We start from the raw sequence: 17541 nt of genomic DNA, 5'->3' as shown, positions 1-17541 counted from the left end.
GTTGAAGAAACAAATGAGGAATTACATTGTCACTTGAAAAAAAATCACAGTTTTCACTTTTTCTACTAGTTTTCCCTCACCCACTCTTCATCTGTACCAGGAAAATCTATATCATATCTTAGCATGGGTTTTTTTCTTTCACAGGCAGAGTGGTCCTGTAGAAACATATCATAAAGACAAACCTGATTGCCACTGATTTCTGATGCCTTCCTACCTGGTGTCCCGTATGGTGGAAACTTCTTTATTCAGAGAGGAAAGTTTGCTTTTCAAAATCCACAGAATTCTGATGTAGAACACCAAGTTTATCTGTCAGAAAAGCATGAAATAGTGACTAGTTTCTTTTTTTTTTTTTTTTTTTGATGCTGTTATTTATACAGCAAGTTTGAGGTGGACCGAGAAGCTTTTCCCAAAAGATACAAGCTTCTGTGAGGCCAGTAAGGACAGATGCACTAGTCTTTTTTGCAGCACTTGATGATTATTAAGGTGACCATATAATTTATCATTCACACTAGGACATTTGAAAGTGAAAGAGAGCTATCAATATTTATACCAAGACAACAGATTTAATCAGGAAATGTCTGGAAAACAGGAAAGAAAACACATCACCCCATGCAGAGTACACAATGGCTAAACATTTGTTGAATGAATGAAAGCAGGATTTTTGAAAGAATCCCCAGCAGAGTGTTATATTAAATCAGAGCAACAGATGGTGTAGGCAGCTTTAAGGTTGATCAATAATGTGGATTTATAGCAAATCTCTTATTTGAAGACCAGTGCTTTGCCCAAACCTATGGATGAGTGCAAGGCATCTGAACCTAGTCTCAAATTATCTGATTATATGTGCCTTTTTAAAGGACAATTTGGCAATATATTAAAAACTATAAACACATGCCCTTCAACCCAGCAATTCTAATTCTAGGGATCTTTGACAAGTCCTCAAAGAACATATGCAAAGATGTTTACTGAAGCATCTCTAACAGAGAAAAATGGGAACAAACCAAATATTTGGTAATGGGATCCTGGTTAAGTAAACTATGGTGTTGTCATACAATGGCTTATTGGGCAGATGCTAGAAAGAATGGCATGGGTCTTATAACTATTCATGGAAAGATCTCAGAGACTTAAAAAGTAAGGTGCAGAACCATGTACAATGTGGTTACATTTATGGAAATATAAAATTATATATAGTCTTTGGTGAAGAAAAGACTATTTCACTTTGTCAAATGGAATTTTTATAAGAACATGTATACATATTCCTTGTGTTATTAAGACATACAATACTTATAATATTAAGTTAGTTATTGAGAATGAAGACATGCAAAAGGACAGAAAGGAAAATCCAGACCTAGGGATAAGGTATGTACATCCATCCATTTAATTATATTCATTTACTACTTATTATTTAGTCAGTGTTGACCACGTGCTGATGCAATAAATCAGTCAACAGACGGTTACAATTCCTGTGCTCATGAAGCTTACCTCTCATTGAAGGAGACAGACACTAAACATACATGCTCCCTATATGGTATATGAGAGGATGAAAGTGATGAGGAGAAAATTAAAGCATGAGGGGAGATGAGAAATCTGAGTGAAGAGTGGGTCAGTAAAGGCCATGTGGAAAAGACGACATTTGAGCAAAAGCCCAAGGAGAAAGCACCATGCAAGTATCTGGAGGAGGATGTCCCAGGCGGAGGGGATACCAGTGCAAAAGCTCAGAAGGTGGACTCTGCAGTGTGTTCAAGGGAGAACAGGAGGCCCGTGTGGCTGGAGCAGAATAAGCTGGGAGAGCCTGGGAGGGGATGAGGGCAGAGAGGCAAAGGAGGGGGGCAGATCATATCGTGTAGGAAAGGCACGGAATGAACTTTGGTTTTTATTCAAAGTGAGGTTGGAAACCACTGGAGGCATGAGAGCCAAGGAAATCTGGAATATAATAGGCTCAACCCTGCTAACACCTTGAGACTAGTGGGGCAGGACAAGAGTGGTGAGACCAGGGAGGACTCCATTGCTTGGTGAGAGATGATGTTGGCTTGGACCTGGGCCACAGAATCGGAAGTGGGGAGAAATGGGTGGATTCTGGATATTTTAAAGGGGTACCAACAGGATTTTCAATGAATTGCACAGTGTGTGAGAGAAGGAATGGCATCAAGGTTACTCCAGAGTTGTTAAACTAAGGAATCAAAAGGAAGAAAATGTCATTGACTGAGTTGGAGAAGGACCAGTTTGGAAGAAGGGTTTGAATCAAGAATTAAGAGTTCTGTTTTGAACACTCAAAGTTCAAGATGACTATGAAATACTCAAGTTTAGATTCCAGGGAGAGAGATTAAACAGGTACACCTGGGGTGCAAAGGAGAGCTCCAAGCTGGGTATATAAATTCGGGAGTCATCAGCATATAAATCATTAATGAATGCCATAAGACTGAGAAGAGGTCCATGGGTCAGCCCTGGGACTCTCCAATATTGACAGCAGGAACCCAAAATGCTGACTGAGCAGGAGCAGACAGTGAGCTGGGGGAAGCCAGGGAAAGCCCAGTTAAGACAAATTTCAAGGAAAAAATATTGATCACATTAGGCTCTATTTCCTTATCTTCATCTCATTTCCACTTTTGCTATCTGTGTTTGGCCAACGCCAAGTAAGCTCACCTACCAAGATAATAACTGCCACTGGTCCCATGAAGCTCCATATAAACCCTTGATCAAGCTTGAGCCAGCAACTGTTGGGAGAGACAAAGGAAACCTTTAGCTGCCTATTCCTCTGGAGAAGGTAGAGAGCTTGAATTCAGGCTCCTTGTAATAGGATCTGAGCAGTGCAAGGGGACTTTTCATTCAGAACTTGGATTTTAGATGGGTTCTCATTGGCCTCTTGTAGACTGTATCCTCGAGTCCCAATTTCTTCAAGTATAAATGGGTCTGGCTGACAGAATTGTTGGAAAGGTTAAATGTGAATACACACATAAAAAATTTGGATTCAGTGTCTGGGAAAGAATTAAGGCCCAATAAAGGAATTATTATGAAGATGATTGCTATATTGAGAAAGAAAATAGAAATACCAATTTAACTACAACCATAAAAACAACTAACACTAATTAAGCATATGCTACGTGCCAACTACTTTGTTACCCAAATATTTTGTATTCTGTCATGGATTTGGTTGGGAAAGGTAATCTAATTTACCATATTCTGAAAATAGACTGGCAGAATGAATCTGATAAAAGTAGCAACTAAACAGTCATTGGTGGGCAGAAAAGCTCCCACCCTTGTATTCAAATCCAGAGGCTGTGAACTACATGCCAAATCCAGTACACTGCTTGTTTTTGTAAATAAAGTTTTATTGGAACACAGCTGTGCTCATTCCTTTGCATAATGCCTATGTCTGCTTTCACACTAAAGTAGCAGAGTTGAATAGTTGCAACAGAACTTGTATGACCTGCAAAGCCAAAAGTATTTACCATTTGAGCCTTTACAGAAAAAAGTCTGCTGATCCCTCATCTCTGCAAAATCATTCTGGCAGGTCATGGGTTCACGCTAGAGACAGGGCATCTCTTTGACAACAAGAGGGACAGCACCATACTCATTGTTTTAGGTCTTCTACATATTTCCTTACCTAAGCCCCATTGCCAGAATATTAATTTCTTCGATTAAGTGTTGCAGACAGAGCTTTCCTTAGTGAGAAGTAAAATATGGCTATTCCGAGTACTGATTTGGAAATGCTGAATTACTCTCTTTCTGGCTGTGACTTTGGAAAGTTTATTAAATGCATTAAGCCCAGATGTCCTGGGCATGGGATAATAAACAGTGTCAACCTCCCAGGGTTGTGGTGAGGATGACTTGAGATGTCGCAGACATGAAACACTGTCACTTGTGCATCATAGACCTTTGATAGCTGTTACTATTATTGTTATTTTTACATTTTAGAGGTCAGCTTCAACCTATTCAACCTACCCTTTCAGACCATATAGAACATATAGCTCAAAGCTTCTTAATGTGGGGCCATGGATTTGCTTTACTTGTTCATGTATTCCCTGAAGTTGTGTTTAAAATTGTGTGTATATGTACATTTGTCCAGAGAAAGAAGCCCTGGCTTTCACCAAATTCTCAAAAGTATCCAACCACAAAGGACTAAGGAAGGACTGGTATGAAGTATAACTAACTATTGGAAAACCAATTTGACAAAAAGCATTCTGATTTCAGACCACATATTGGCTGTGGACACACTTCCACCATAAACACACACATCATGCTTACTGCGTATACGTTCCATAATTTTTGTATCCTATGATTGCAGACACGGCCACAATCACAGCTGGGATCCCATAGCCAACAGGGAACATGAATCTCTTCTTGAATCTGCTTGCACTAGTGTAGTTGGCCACCTGGAGGTTCCTGACAGTGAGGAAGAGGTGTAGACCTTCAAGAAGCATCCAGGTGAAGGAGGCCAAGTAGAGATAATGCAACACTCCTGCAATGATGGAGCACAGCACCTGGAGCGGGGAAAAGAGTTAGGACCTGGAGCGGTTACTGTCAGTATGTGATTTTACTCCAAGCACTTATCATTTCCTGTTTACTGGTCTGGAACTTCAGTTGCCAACTCCTGCAACATCTTGTCTGGTGGCAACACTTTTTCTGGGGACTTTTACTGACCACAGAAGTTTGCTCACCCCATACATGGGTCAAGCCAGAAATGCTAAGTAACAAATGCCCTAGGAGCAACCCTTAAATCCATGACTAACAGATTTGATAGACAAGTACCCCCACTCCTGAGATACATATTCCATGCTGCCTCCTAGAGCTCCCCAGTGGAGTGAAGCTCCAGTTTCCCTAAACACCCACAATTGCCTTCCTTTCTCTGCCTCATATCCCTCTCACATGTCAGTGTTTCCTAGGATCAGCCCCAAATAAACTAATTGTACTCAAATATTTTTCTCATGGTCTGTATCTGACCATAATGTGGGTGTGAACCCATTGTAAGCAGGACCTTTTCCTGACATCACTGCAGTAGAGGTGTGTCCCACCTCAATCAAGATGGGTCTTAATCCTGTTACTGGAATCCTTTGTAAGAGAATGAAATTCAGACAAAGAGAGAGAGCCATGGAAGCAAGAAGCTGAAATCAATAAAACCTGGAAGAGAAGGGAAAGGTCAGCAAATGCTTCCATGTGCCTTGCCATGTTTCAGAAGAACCCAAGGACTGCTGGCAGCTGGTTTTGGGGAAGAAAGTATTGCCCTGATGCCTTAATTTAGACATTTTCCCAGAAGGACTAAAAACCGTGAGTGAATAAATACCTATTATTACACCCAACCCATTTCATTATTGAGCAGCCTATGAAACTAAAACAGAACCAGATCCAGGGAAAGATACAGGTGATAGAATTAGTAGACAAGTGTGTGAAAACAGCTATCATAATTGTACTCCAGAGGTTCAAAGACATAGAGGAAACCACGATGGGCATGATACGAAGAGAGATGGAAGATAAAGAAGAGAACCAAATGCAACTTTTAGAGATAAAAATATATAATCTCTAAGATGAAAATGACATTGGGTGAGATTAAAAGCAGGTTAGACACTGCAGAAGAAAATACTACTGAACTTGAAGACACAGCAATAGAAACTATCCAAAATGAAACACAGAGAGAAGAAAAGATTAAAATAAAATAAATAAACTATCAGGGAGCTATGGGATAATATCAATCAGCCTAACATGCCTCAATCAGATATCAGGAGGGAAGGATGACAGAAAATAGTATTTGAAGGAATGAAAGCTAAAATATTTGAAGTCTTCAAACTCTCAATAACCTCAAACAAAAGAAACATGAAACATGAATAGAATTACATCAAGGTAGATCATAATCAAATTTCTGAAAATCAACAATAAAGAGAAAATCTTAAAAGCTACCAGAGAAAGAAGATGCATTACATGGAGAACAAATTTAAGACATTTTCCAACAGAAACAATGCAAGTCAGAGACACAGAGTGACAAGTTCAACCTAGTAGTTAAAAGGGAAAATTTTATATTTATGTTACTAGTTGTATAAATTTATATATCAATTTATATGTTACTAGAATAAAATTTAAAAAAAAAGACACTACAACACATACAGCAAACCCTAATATAAACTGTGGACTGTAGCTAATAGTAAAATTATAATAATATTTTTTCATCAGTTGTAACAAATTAAAACATGAATACAAGGTGTTAGCAATGGCGAAGGGTATATGGGAACTCTGTATTTTCTATATAGCTTTTCTGTAAATGTACAGCTTCTCTAATAAAAAAAGAAATAGATAACATAAACAGCCTTATATTAATTATATAAATGATATTTTTAGTTAAAAACTTTCTGATAGGTGGTTCCTCAATAATTTAAACATGCAATTACCATATGACCCAGCAATTCCACTCCTAGCTATATACACAAAACAAATGAACACAGATATTCAAATAAAAACTTTTACAAGTATGTTCATAGTAGAACTATTCACAATAGCCAAAACATGGAAACAACCAAATTCCATCATCTGGTGAATGGATAAACAAAATGTAGGCTATCTGTGCAATAAAATATTAATCATCCATTAAAAGGAATGAAGTACTGATACATGCTACAATGACCCTTGAAAACATCATGCTGAGTGGAAGCAGCCAGCTTTTGTGGAAACAAAAGACTGCATATTGTATGATTCCACTGATATAAAATATTCAGAATATGCAAATTCGTAGAGACAGAGAGCAGATTTGTGGTAGCCAGAGAGTGGGGCAGGGGGTGGCTGCTTATTGGGTATGGGCATGGGGTTTTTCTTTTGGATTAAAATTTTCTGGAACTAAATAGCAGTGATAGTTGTACAACATTGTGAATGTACAAGAAACCAATGAATTGTATACTTTAAAAGGGTTAATTGGTGAATTTTATATATATTTTACTGTGATTTTTAAAAAAAGAAAAAAAAAACTTCCCACAAGGAAAAGCCCTGGTCTGGTTGGCTTTTCTGGTAAATTCTACCAAACATTTAGAGAAAAAGAATGCCAACCCTTCAAAAATTTTTCCAAAAAATTTAGAAGAGGAGGGAACACTACCCAACTCACCCTATAAGACCAGAACTACCTTGATATCAAAACTATACAAAGACATCACGGAAAGGAAATCTCAGACCAATGTCCCTTATAAACATAGAAGAAATATTTCTAATTCTATACCAATTCTTCCAGGAAATGCAAGAGAAATGATCATCCTTCAACTCATTCTATGAGACCATCATTACCCTGATATCAAAACCAAAGACTTTACATGAAAACAAAACCAGATGAATATCCTCACGATCATAAAACAAAATTCTTAACAAAATTTTAACATATTGAATCCTTCAATAGATAAAATGGAAACTATATCATGGGAATAATAAAACATTTTGACAGTAAAGAGTCCTATATTTCTCTGAATAGCAGAGAAATTCTCATTGATGATCAACTGGAAGTAAGATTTAGTCTTACAACATGAATACTTAGTAAACAGGTTATTTTTTCTTAGCTTCTGCATCATAATAAACACCCTTAATCCCATGGAAGACACAACATTGGGCATGAATAAGCCAGACACAAAAGGACAAATACTGTCTGATTTCACTGATCTGAATCAATTAGATGAAGCAATCTCTTAGACTCAGAATCTAGAATATAGGTTACCAGGGGACAGGATAGGGATAGATACTGGGAAGTTAAAGCCTAAAATACACAGGGTTCTTAGTTGGAATGATGGAAATGTTCTGGTAATGCATGGTGATGATAGTAGTACGACATTGTGAATGTAATTAACAGCACTGAAATATATATCTAAATTGACTAAAAGAGGAAATGTTTGATTATATGTAATAGAATAATTTTTTTTAAATCCATGTAACCACACTACATGAAAAGTGAACCTTAAGTTAAACCATGGACTATAGTTAATGGCACAATTATAAAAATGTGCTGTCATCAATTGTAACAAGTGTTTCATAACAATGCAAGGTGCTAATAATAGGGTATTGTATGGGAATTCTGTATTGAATGCATGATTGTTCTGTTAACACATAACTTCTCTAATGAAGGGGAAAAAAGGTTAATAAAAAGAACTTCAATGTCAATGAAGAAGACTTAGTCTTCTTATACATCTTTCTCTTTCCTATTGTTAAATGTTGGTCTTCCTCAGAGCTCCATCCTTAATCCACTTGATTTCCCCCTGTTCCGAGAGTAATCATGTCCATCCCTGTGATTGGACAGCCTCCTTCATACAGGAACTCCAATATCACTCTCTCTCTCATGCCCCAATCTCTCTTGGGCTCAAAACGTTTTCCAATCATCTGTTGGATGTCTCAACTTGAGCATCTGAGCAGCACCTCTAATATTTAAACCTGAATTCATCATCTTTTCTGTCCTGAACCTGTTCTTTCTCTAATTTGTTAATAACATCATCACTCATCAACCAAGTCTCCCAAACTACAAACTGCAGCCATCCTTATTTTTGGTTTCTCTCACCCCCACCACTTGCACATTCATTTGGGCCCCAAGTCCTACTAAATCCACTTTATAACCATTTCTCAAATCTTATCCACTATGGCTCACATCTTCACAAACTCTTACCCAGACTGATAAAAGCCCAGTTACTGTTTTCTATGCTGCTAGTTTTATCCCACTGAAACTTATATTGCCTTCCATTGTTTTTGTCCTAAAAAATTGTTTTCTATCATTCCCAGCTTGAAACCCTTTTCTGGATCACCACTGCCTAAAGCAAAAGTCATCCAAATGTGGCCTGCAGGTCAAACTTGGCCCACCATTTTTTTTTTTTTGTGTGTGTGGAAGGCAACCACACTTATTTACATGTCATCAATGGCTGCTTTCATGTTATATAGAAGAGTTGAGCAGTTGTGACAGAGAACTTATGACCCACAAAGCTGAAAATATTCACTATCTGGCCCTTTACAGAAAAAGAAATTGTAGACTCCTGACCTAGAGAATAAAATCTAATCTTAAGTTTCACATTCTGATCCCTGCACCATCTTCATCCACTCTTCAACCTTCCCCCTTGTCTCAATAAATGGGTTTCATTTTGGGTGCTAATTTAAGTTGATTCATAGTGGTTTCCTGGAATGCTATGCTGAGGACTGTGAGACTTAGCAAGAAGTCATAATTGATTAGAGATGTCCGCAGGAGCCTGTGAACAGACCTTAAGCATGTACATGAAGTATTTACCATTCCCCCAAATTCCATACTTGATCATGATTCAAACCCTTCCGGTTCATGATTTCTTCTTCTTAGAAAGTCTTTCCTCTTGTTCTTTGACCAGTAAACTCAAAGTCGTTATTTCACATTCATCAAAAAAGTCTCCTCCTTGAATGACATTGTGAGAATAATTAACAGTGCTGAATGATGGGTGAGTGTGGTTGCAAAGGGGAATTCAGAGTCATGTATGTCACCAGAAGTAAAGTTTGAGGTTAAAACATGGGAATGTATAACAGTGAATCTTTTAGTGGACAATGACTGTGATTAATAGTAGAAAGAAAAAAATTCTTTCATGAACTAGAACAAATGTACAACACTATTACAAGGAGTTAATGGTAGAGTGTTATATGGGGAAAATGTACCTATTGCAAAGGACTATAGTTAACAGTAAAATCTTAATAGTCTTTCATCAACAGTAACAAATGTACCACACCTCTACTAGGGGTCAATAACAGGGTGGGGAATAAGGTGCATGGGATATTTTGGGGTTTTCTGTTTTCTTTTTTGGGAGTGATGAAAATGTTCTAAACTTGATTGGGATGATGAATGCACAACTCTGTGATGATACTGTGAACCAATGACTGTAAACTTTGGATGGATTGTATGGTGTGTGAGGCATTTTAAAAAGTCTCCTCTATAAAGTCTGTTCCAAAACCCCAGTTAGCTATATAAGCATGTTAAACTTCATAATTAGACACATTGAGGTTCAATATTGACTCTTCTACATATTGTACATGTGATCAGTAAAAAAATCCTTCCACTCATGAAGTCTCTAATTTTTCATGTGTAAACTGGAAATGTTTTATTATTATTGTATTGTCAATATTATTATTACCATCTCTCTCTCTTCTCCATTAGAACATGTATTCCTTTTTATCCAAGGGAAATCTTTCAAAGGAAGATTATCTCAATGCATTTAAAATATTATTAACTTATTTATTCACTGCATATTATTTTACTTAGCAAAAGACTGGAAATACAAAGAGAAACAGGGTATGAGAAACATGGGTGACCTTCAAAGTTGTATGGAAAGTGGAAGAGCTTGCATCCAGCCTTAGGTGTTCACCCACTCTCTACTGATGCATGCACAACTCTGTGATGATACACAGATATAGAAAGTGAAAATTTGTTGGCTACTCTTGTGCTAAGCCACTAACATTATGGAGTTCATTTGCTACAGCAGTTAATGTTACCCTACCTGATACCATCAGTCTGACTCTCACTCATGTTGCTAAATTGCCTCCCAGGGAGAACAGATCTTGTTCCAAGTTAAACAGGAGCACAGTTGAAATGGGAACCCCTGCCTTTTCCCTCTACAGCTCCTCAGCTGATTATTGCCTTCTCTCCTTGTCTTTTATCAGGACAAGAGAGTATGACAAGGAGGTAATTTGGTTAAATCTCCTACCTTGGGCTCAGTTTGGTCAATGCCTGTGAGGAAGAGAAGGTGCGCAAAGAAAAGGCAGAGCGAGAGCTGCAGGTGGAGCGAGGTGCTGGTGTTCTGGATGGATCGGCACAGGAGGAAGGTGAGGGCTGCCAGGAGGAGGCACAGCAGGGAGAGGCTCAGCCCTGCATAGGTGATCACGGTCAGCACGGGATCTGCCTGTGAGCCACAAAAGGAGGAATATGTTGTATTTTCCAGTGCTGGAGTTATGGCACTGATGGGGAGTCACATGGACTTCCCAGTTCAGTCCCTCAAGCAAGTTACTTAACCTCTCTGAGACTTGGTTTCTCCACCTTCAAAATGAAGGCAATGATGGTATTTACAATACAGGGCTGTTGAAAAACTAAAACCATTGGACAAGTGCTGCCCAAAAGAAAAACCATGAGAGCCACATAGGTAATTTTAAACTTTTTAGAAACCATATTAAAACATGTAAAAAGAAGATAGATGATAAATATATTGATTGATAGAGATAGAGATGGAGATATATCAGTAGATTAGATAAATAGATAGAGATAGTAGAGACAGAGATAGAAATAGAGATAATAGAGATAGATTTGAGAGAGATATATAGATAGATATAGAAAGAGATAGATAAATAAAAAGATAGATTAGATAATAGATAAATATAATAGAGATGGAGATGAGAAAGGGGATATATATATATGATAGATAGATAAATAGATAACAGATATAGATAGAGGTGAGATAAAGAGAAATGATAGCTAGAGAGAGATAGAGAATTAAAGTTGTTAAAGGTTGGAGCATCTGGGTATCTTGGTAGGGGAATATTGGATTTCTCATATGACTTTTTTATTATTTTTAGAGCTGTCTTATAAGTTTGAATTTATTTCAAAACAAAAAGTTTATAAAAATATATAAAAGAAACATGGAATTAATTTAATAGTATATTTTATTTAACCTAATATTTTCAAAATATTAGCAATTCAATGTGTAATAAATGAAAAACAATTATCAATGAGATGTGTGACATTCATTTTCTTCATATTAAGTCTTTGAAATCCAATGTATATTTTAAGATTAGACATATCTAAATTCAGATCTTATATTTTCAATAGTGAAAGTGAATGCAGTCCTACTAGAAAAATAAAGTTGCATCTAACAAAAATATTTTATACTGCTTACTTTTTTTAAATTTAAAATTAAATAAAATTAAGAATTCATTTGTTCAATCATACTAACCATATTTCAAGTTCTCAATAGCACTTGTGACTGGCGATCCTATGGACAACCCTAGATATCAAATGTAATTGTCACAAAGGCTGAAATTTTTTATCTGCCCTGTCCCCTGCTGTTTCTCTCATGCCCAGAACAATGCCTAGCAGATAGTAGGCACTCAATAAATGTTTGTTGAATGAATAAAATGAAGTCATGCGTATGAAGCATTTAAAACAATGGTTGTTCTATCATAAAGTCTCACTAAACAGAAGCTAAAAACAAATGGGTGGTAAAGTTAGGTAAATTTCTTCAACCAGAGTTATCCTAGTCCTGTTTGGAACTTAGTAATTTCAGGGGGTTATGTTTTGTCATTGGTGACAACCAGGTGCCTTCTTTCTGGTTTGACTAGGGAAGTTTAGCTGCAACACTTTCTTGCAGAGTAGCAGATGCTTTCATTTCCAGATCCCTCCAAACTTTACCACTATAGGGACTGCCAACTCAACTTCCCAATGCCCAAGGGCTTTCTCTATTAACTTGAACTCACTCTGACCATGACCATAGAAGTGTCAGAAAATTATTGCCACCTAGAAAAAACCCCCCAAAAAATGACTGAAGGGAGTTGGTGTATAAATACCCCAGCTCCCTCACCTTTCAGGTAAGATAACTCTGAGGTATGTGCTCTACCCAGACTCCCAGGGTTCCCCAGAGGGAATTAAGCTCCAGTGGCCTACAGTGATAAGTGGCTTGATAATTCTCCCTGTATTGACCACTGTCCTTTTCCTGTTTTAGTTCCTCATTTTCCTTCTGGTGTTTCCTGAAATCTCCTCCCCACTAAGCTACTTGCACTTGAGTACTTATCTTAAGGTCCCTTTCTAAGATATAGACACAATGACCTCACTCATTACTGACAACAGTGAGAGTCACAGAATGTAGCAATTAATCTTGGTACCTTGGGTGCAAGAGCCACGAGGACAGCAAAGCTGGACAGGTGGAAGCACTCGCATGTGGTGTAAGAATCACTGCTTTCCTTATGGTAACAGCCTTTGGTTGACCAGCTGCCCCCTTCCTTCGATCCTTCCCAGTACACACAGAAATGTCTTGTTCTCGCACCACCAGGCTGGAAAGAGATTAAAATAAAAGTGGTTCTCAAAAGAACTTCTGGGGAAGATAGATGAGTAGGGAGCCCCAGGACTCAATCCTCCTCCAAAACCAGCTAATGGACAGACAGAAACTGTCTGAAACAGTTGTTCTGGGACTCTGGAGTCCAGGGGATCACTGTACAGCATCCACAGAACAGCAGGATGATGAGGCAGAGAAATAGAGATAAAGAACTGTCCATGGTGCCTATTCCCCACTCTTGAGATGAGCCACCTTCGGTCTGGTCCCTGGCTGGCTACTGTAGACAGAGAGGGACATGGAAGCCTTCTGCACCGAGAACAAGGTGAGGCAGAGCCAAGAACTGATCACAGCTTTTGATCAGTGACTTTAGATTGCTGGGTTCTGGCTCCGAACTGCTCTCTTAGCCTGCCCTAGATGAGACCACTGTGGCCATTGTTTCAACTCTGGCCCCAACAGGGGTGAAGGCAGGTGGAAGTTTAAAGCAGGGCCTCCCTAGGGCTGTGGGGAACAGTTTCCTATAGAGTGACATATTCTGGGCAGGCCAGGAAAGTGCAGCCACCAAGAACATTTTTGTGCCTTTCCTGACCCTCTCCCCAGGGTTCCTTTTAAGTCCTCTACACCCCACTCATGAGCCCCTGACCCTGTTTGGGCTGGGAAATACTGTTTTGGGGAAGTCCTTTCCAGGGTGACTCTCCTGAAAGAATTTGTCCTCCAGATAAAATCAGCTAGAGGGGAAAAAACAGGAAAATTAGAAAAAAACTACAGAGGCAAAACAAAAACAAAAATAATATATCAAGATTCCAGGACAAGGAATAGAGGAAAGGAAGCTTTCTCCTGGGAGTGAAACAATTGCACAAATAGTGTAATCTAAAAATTGTACTGCATACCCAAGGCAAGAATCAGATGAAGAAGGGTTGAAAAAAATCTAGTCAGTTAAGCATGGGCAATTCTAAAGGTCTAGAATAACAAAATATCAAAGAAGGGTCTTAACACAAAGCCAAACAACAATAAATCCCCAGGTAAGAGAGAGAAACTGACCTTCAGAATAAACTCATTAAGATCATCAGCAAAAATATTATAAGCCGTACTGAAAAACAGGAAGAGATGGCCCAGTCAAAGGAACAAATTAAAACTTTGGCGAAGACCCAGAATTTGGAACAACTAATCAAAGATGTTCAAATATCCTAATTCAATTCAAGGAGATGAAAAAAAATATGGCTAAAGAGATAAAGGATATTAAAAAGATGCTGGGTGAGCTTAAAGAAGAATTTGAAAGTGTGAAAAGAAACATAACAGAACTCACAGGAATGAAAAGCACAGTGGAAGAGATTAAATACACACTAGAGGAATACAACAGCTTATGTGATCAGGCAGAAGAAAGAATCAGTGAACTAGAAGATAGGACAGTTGAAATCTTGCAGACAGAAGAACAGCTAGAGAAAAGAATGGAAAGAATTAAGGAGGGTCACAGGGAATTGAATAATAGCAGGAAGCACACAAATATATGCACATGGTTGTCCCATAAGGAAACGAGAAGGAAAAGGTGCAGAAAGAATATTTGAGGAAATAATAGCAAAAATTTCCCAGCTCCCATTAAAGACAAGAATATGCATGTCTAATAAATGGAGCATATTCCAGACAGAATAAATCCTAAAAGACCTTCTCTGAGAAGTGTATTCAACCGACAAAGAGAAAGAGAGAATTTTGAAAGCAGCAAGAGAAAAACAATGGAAGCAAAAAGATGATGGTAAGGTATATTTATGGTATTGACAGAGAAAAACTGCCAGCCAAGAATTCTCTATCTGGCAAAACTATCCTTCAAAAATGAGGGAGAGTCTACAATATTCTCACATAAACAGATAGTTTGTCAACAAGAGACCTGCCCTACATGAAAAACTAAAGAGAGTTCTGCAGATTGAAAGGAAAAGACAGGAAAAGAGGAATGAAGATTATCAATAAAGGTCACTACAAGTGAATAAAGAGAGACAAAACTATGATATGACATATAAAAACTAAAGGAAAAAATGATTGAAGTAAGTACTGCTTTTACAGTAATAGCATTGAATGTTAAATGGATTAAATTCTCCAATCAAAAGACACAGATTGAAAGAATGGATAAAAAAGTATGATCCATCTATATGCTCTCTACAAGAGACTCACCTCAGTCCCAAGGAGACAAATAGGTTGAAAATAAAATGCTGGAAAAAGCTATTCCATGCAAACAGTAACCAAAAGAGAGCTGGGGTAGCTGTACTAATATCGGAAAAAAATAGACATTAAATGCAAAACTGTTATAAGAGAAAAGAAAGACACTATGTATTAACAAAAGGGGCAATCCACCAAGAAGAAATAACAATCATAAATATATATGCACCTTATCAGGGTGCCCCAAAATATATGAGGCAAACACTGCCAACACTAAAGGGGCAAATAGCCATCTCTACAATAATAGTTGGAGACTTCAATTCTCCACTCTCATCAATAGATAGAACATCTGGACAGAGTATCAATAAGGAAACAGATAACTTGACAATATGATAAATGAACCAGTCCTATCAGGCATATATAGAATATTGCACCCCAAAAGAGCAGGATATACTTTCTTCTCATGAGCTCATGGATCATTATCCAGGATAGACAACACATTGGGTCACAAAACAAGTATCAATAAATTTTAAAAGACTAAAATTATACAAAGTCCTTTCTCTGACCATAATGGAATGAAGCTGGAAATCAGTAACAGGCAGAGAACTGGAAAATCCCCAAATATATGAGGTTAAAAAACACAATCTTAAACAATCAATGGGTCAAAAATATTGCAAGAGAAATCAGTATATATCTCAAGATGAATGAAAATGAGAACACAACATATCAAAACTTACAAGACAAAGCAAAGACAGTGCTCAAATGGAAATTTATAGCCCTAAATGCATACATAAAAAAAGAAAAAATAGTTACAATTGAAGAACTAACTGCTTACCTGGTGGGACTAGATAAAGAACAGCAGCTAATTCCAAAGCAAGCAGAAGGAAAGAAATAACTATTATTAGAGCAGAAATAAATGAAATTGAGAATAAAAAAAAACAAAAGAGAGAATTAACAAAATCAAAAGTTGGTTCTTTGAGAAGATCAACAAAACTGGCAAACACTTAACTAAACTGTGAAAGACAGTTTGGGGGTTCCTTGGGAAGCTAAGTATAGAATTGCCATATGGTCCAGTAATCCAGCTACCCAGAAGAATTGAAAGCAGGGAGATGAACAGTCATTTGCACACCAATGTTTATAGCAGCATCATTCACAATTGTGACAAGATGGAAGCAACCCAAGTGTCCATCAACAGAAGAATGGATAAACAAAACCTGGTATATACATATGATGGAATATTATTCAGCTATAAGAAAGAATGGAATCCTGACACATGGGTGACATGGATGAATCTTGAGGACTTTATGTTGAGTGAAATAAGCCAGACACAAAAGGACAAATATTGTATGATCTCACTAATATTATCTAATTATAAGTAAACTCATAGAGTTAAAATCTAGAATACAGGTTTCCAGGAGATAAAATGAGGATAGAGAATGGGGAGTAGATGCACATTTTATGCAGAGTCTTTAATTAGGCTGATTGTAAATGTTTGGGGATGGATAGAGAAATCAGTAAATATCTCAAGATGAATGAAAATGAGAACACAACATATCAAAACTTACAGGACCCAGCAAAGACAGTGCTCAAAGGGAAATTTATAGCCCTAAATGCCTAGGTGGTTGCACATTATTGTGAGTGCAATTAATAGCACTGAATTATGCATGTGATTATGGTACAAAGGGGAAGTTTAGGATCATATATCTTACTAGAAGGAAAGTTAGACAAAAAAACACAGGACTGTATAATGTGGTAAATCCTGTTGGATGATGACTGTGATCAGTATTGCAAACATAAGAATGTTCTTTCACAAACTAGAACAAATGTGCATCACTATTATGCGGTGTTAATAATAGGGTGGTATATGGGAAATAACATATCTAGTGCAAACTATGGGCTATATTTAACAGTAATATTTTAATATTCTTTTTAATAAAGGTACCACACAAATGCAAAGTATCAACAATAGAGAAGTATATAGGAACATTCTATTTTTTCCATGATTTTTGGTAAAACTACTTCTCTTATTAAAAAATGATATAACAATTATTTTTTAAAAAAACTATTATGCTAAGTGAAAGAAACCAAACACAAAGTACTGCATACGATATGATTCAATTTGTATGAAATGCAAATATAAATAAATATATAGACACAGAATTAGATTGGTGGTTATGTAGGGTGAGGGAAGGATAGAAGGATTGAGAGGTGACTGCTAAGGGGTATGGGATTTTTCTTTTTGGAGTAGAGTAAATGCTCTCAACTTGATTATAGTGACAAATGCCCAACTTGGTGATATAGTAAAGCCATTGATTATAAAATCTAGATGGATTTGTGGTATCTGAATGTCAATAAAACTGCTTTTAAAAGGTGGTTCTCTTTCTGGTTTTATTATTTGAATTTGATA

General features: G+C 37.3%; 1 protein-coding gene across 4 annotated transcripts in view; it reads right to left on the bottom strand.

Moving 5' to 3' along the window:
* The window catches only part of LOC119525220 (putative adhesion G protein-coupled receptor E4P), a 51152-nt gene that overhangs the window by 8035 nt on the left and 25576 nt on the right, over positions 1-17541 (bottom strand). For 3 of the 4 annotated variants that reach the window (XM_037823824.1, XM_037823826.1, XM_037823825.1), the window contains 5 exons: positions 12820-12987; positions 10656-10850; positions 4243-4478; positions 2645-2711; positions 215-306 (listed from right to left, as the gene is read on the bottom strand). In XM_037823824.1, the coding sequence (XP_037679752.1) occupies positions 215-306; positions 2645-2711; positions 4243-4478; positions 10656-10850; positions 12820-12987 (758 nt within the window). Of the gene's footprint in view, positions 1-214; positions 307-2640; positions 2712-4242; positions 4479-10655; positions 10851-12819; positions 12988-17541 lie in introns of all 4 variants that reach the window. The other variant, XM_037823827.1, reaches the window with a different exon arrangement.

This window comes from Choloepus didactylus (genome assembly GCF_015220235.1).
Source record: "Choloepus didactylus isolate mChoDid1 chromosome 25 unlocalized genomic scaffold, mChoDid1.pri SUPER_25_unloc1, whole genome shotgun sequence".
Lineage (NCBI taxonomy): Eukaryota > Metazoa > Chordata > Mammalia > Pilosa > Megalonychidae > Choloepus > Choloepus didactylus.
This window is presented reverse-complemented; position numbering and strand designations above follow the sequence as displayed.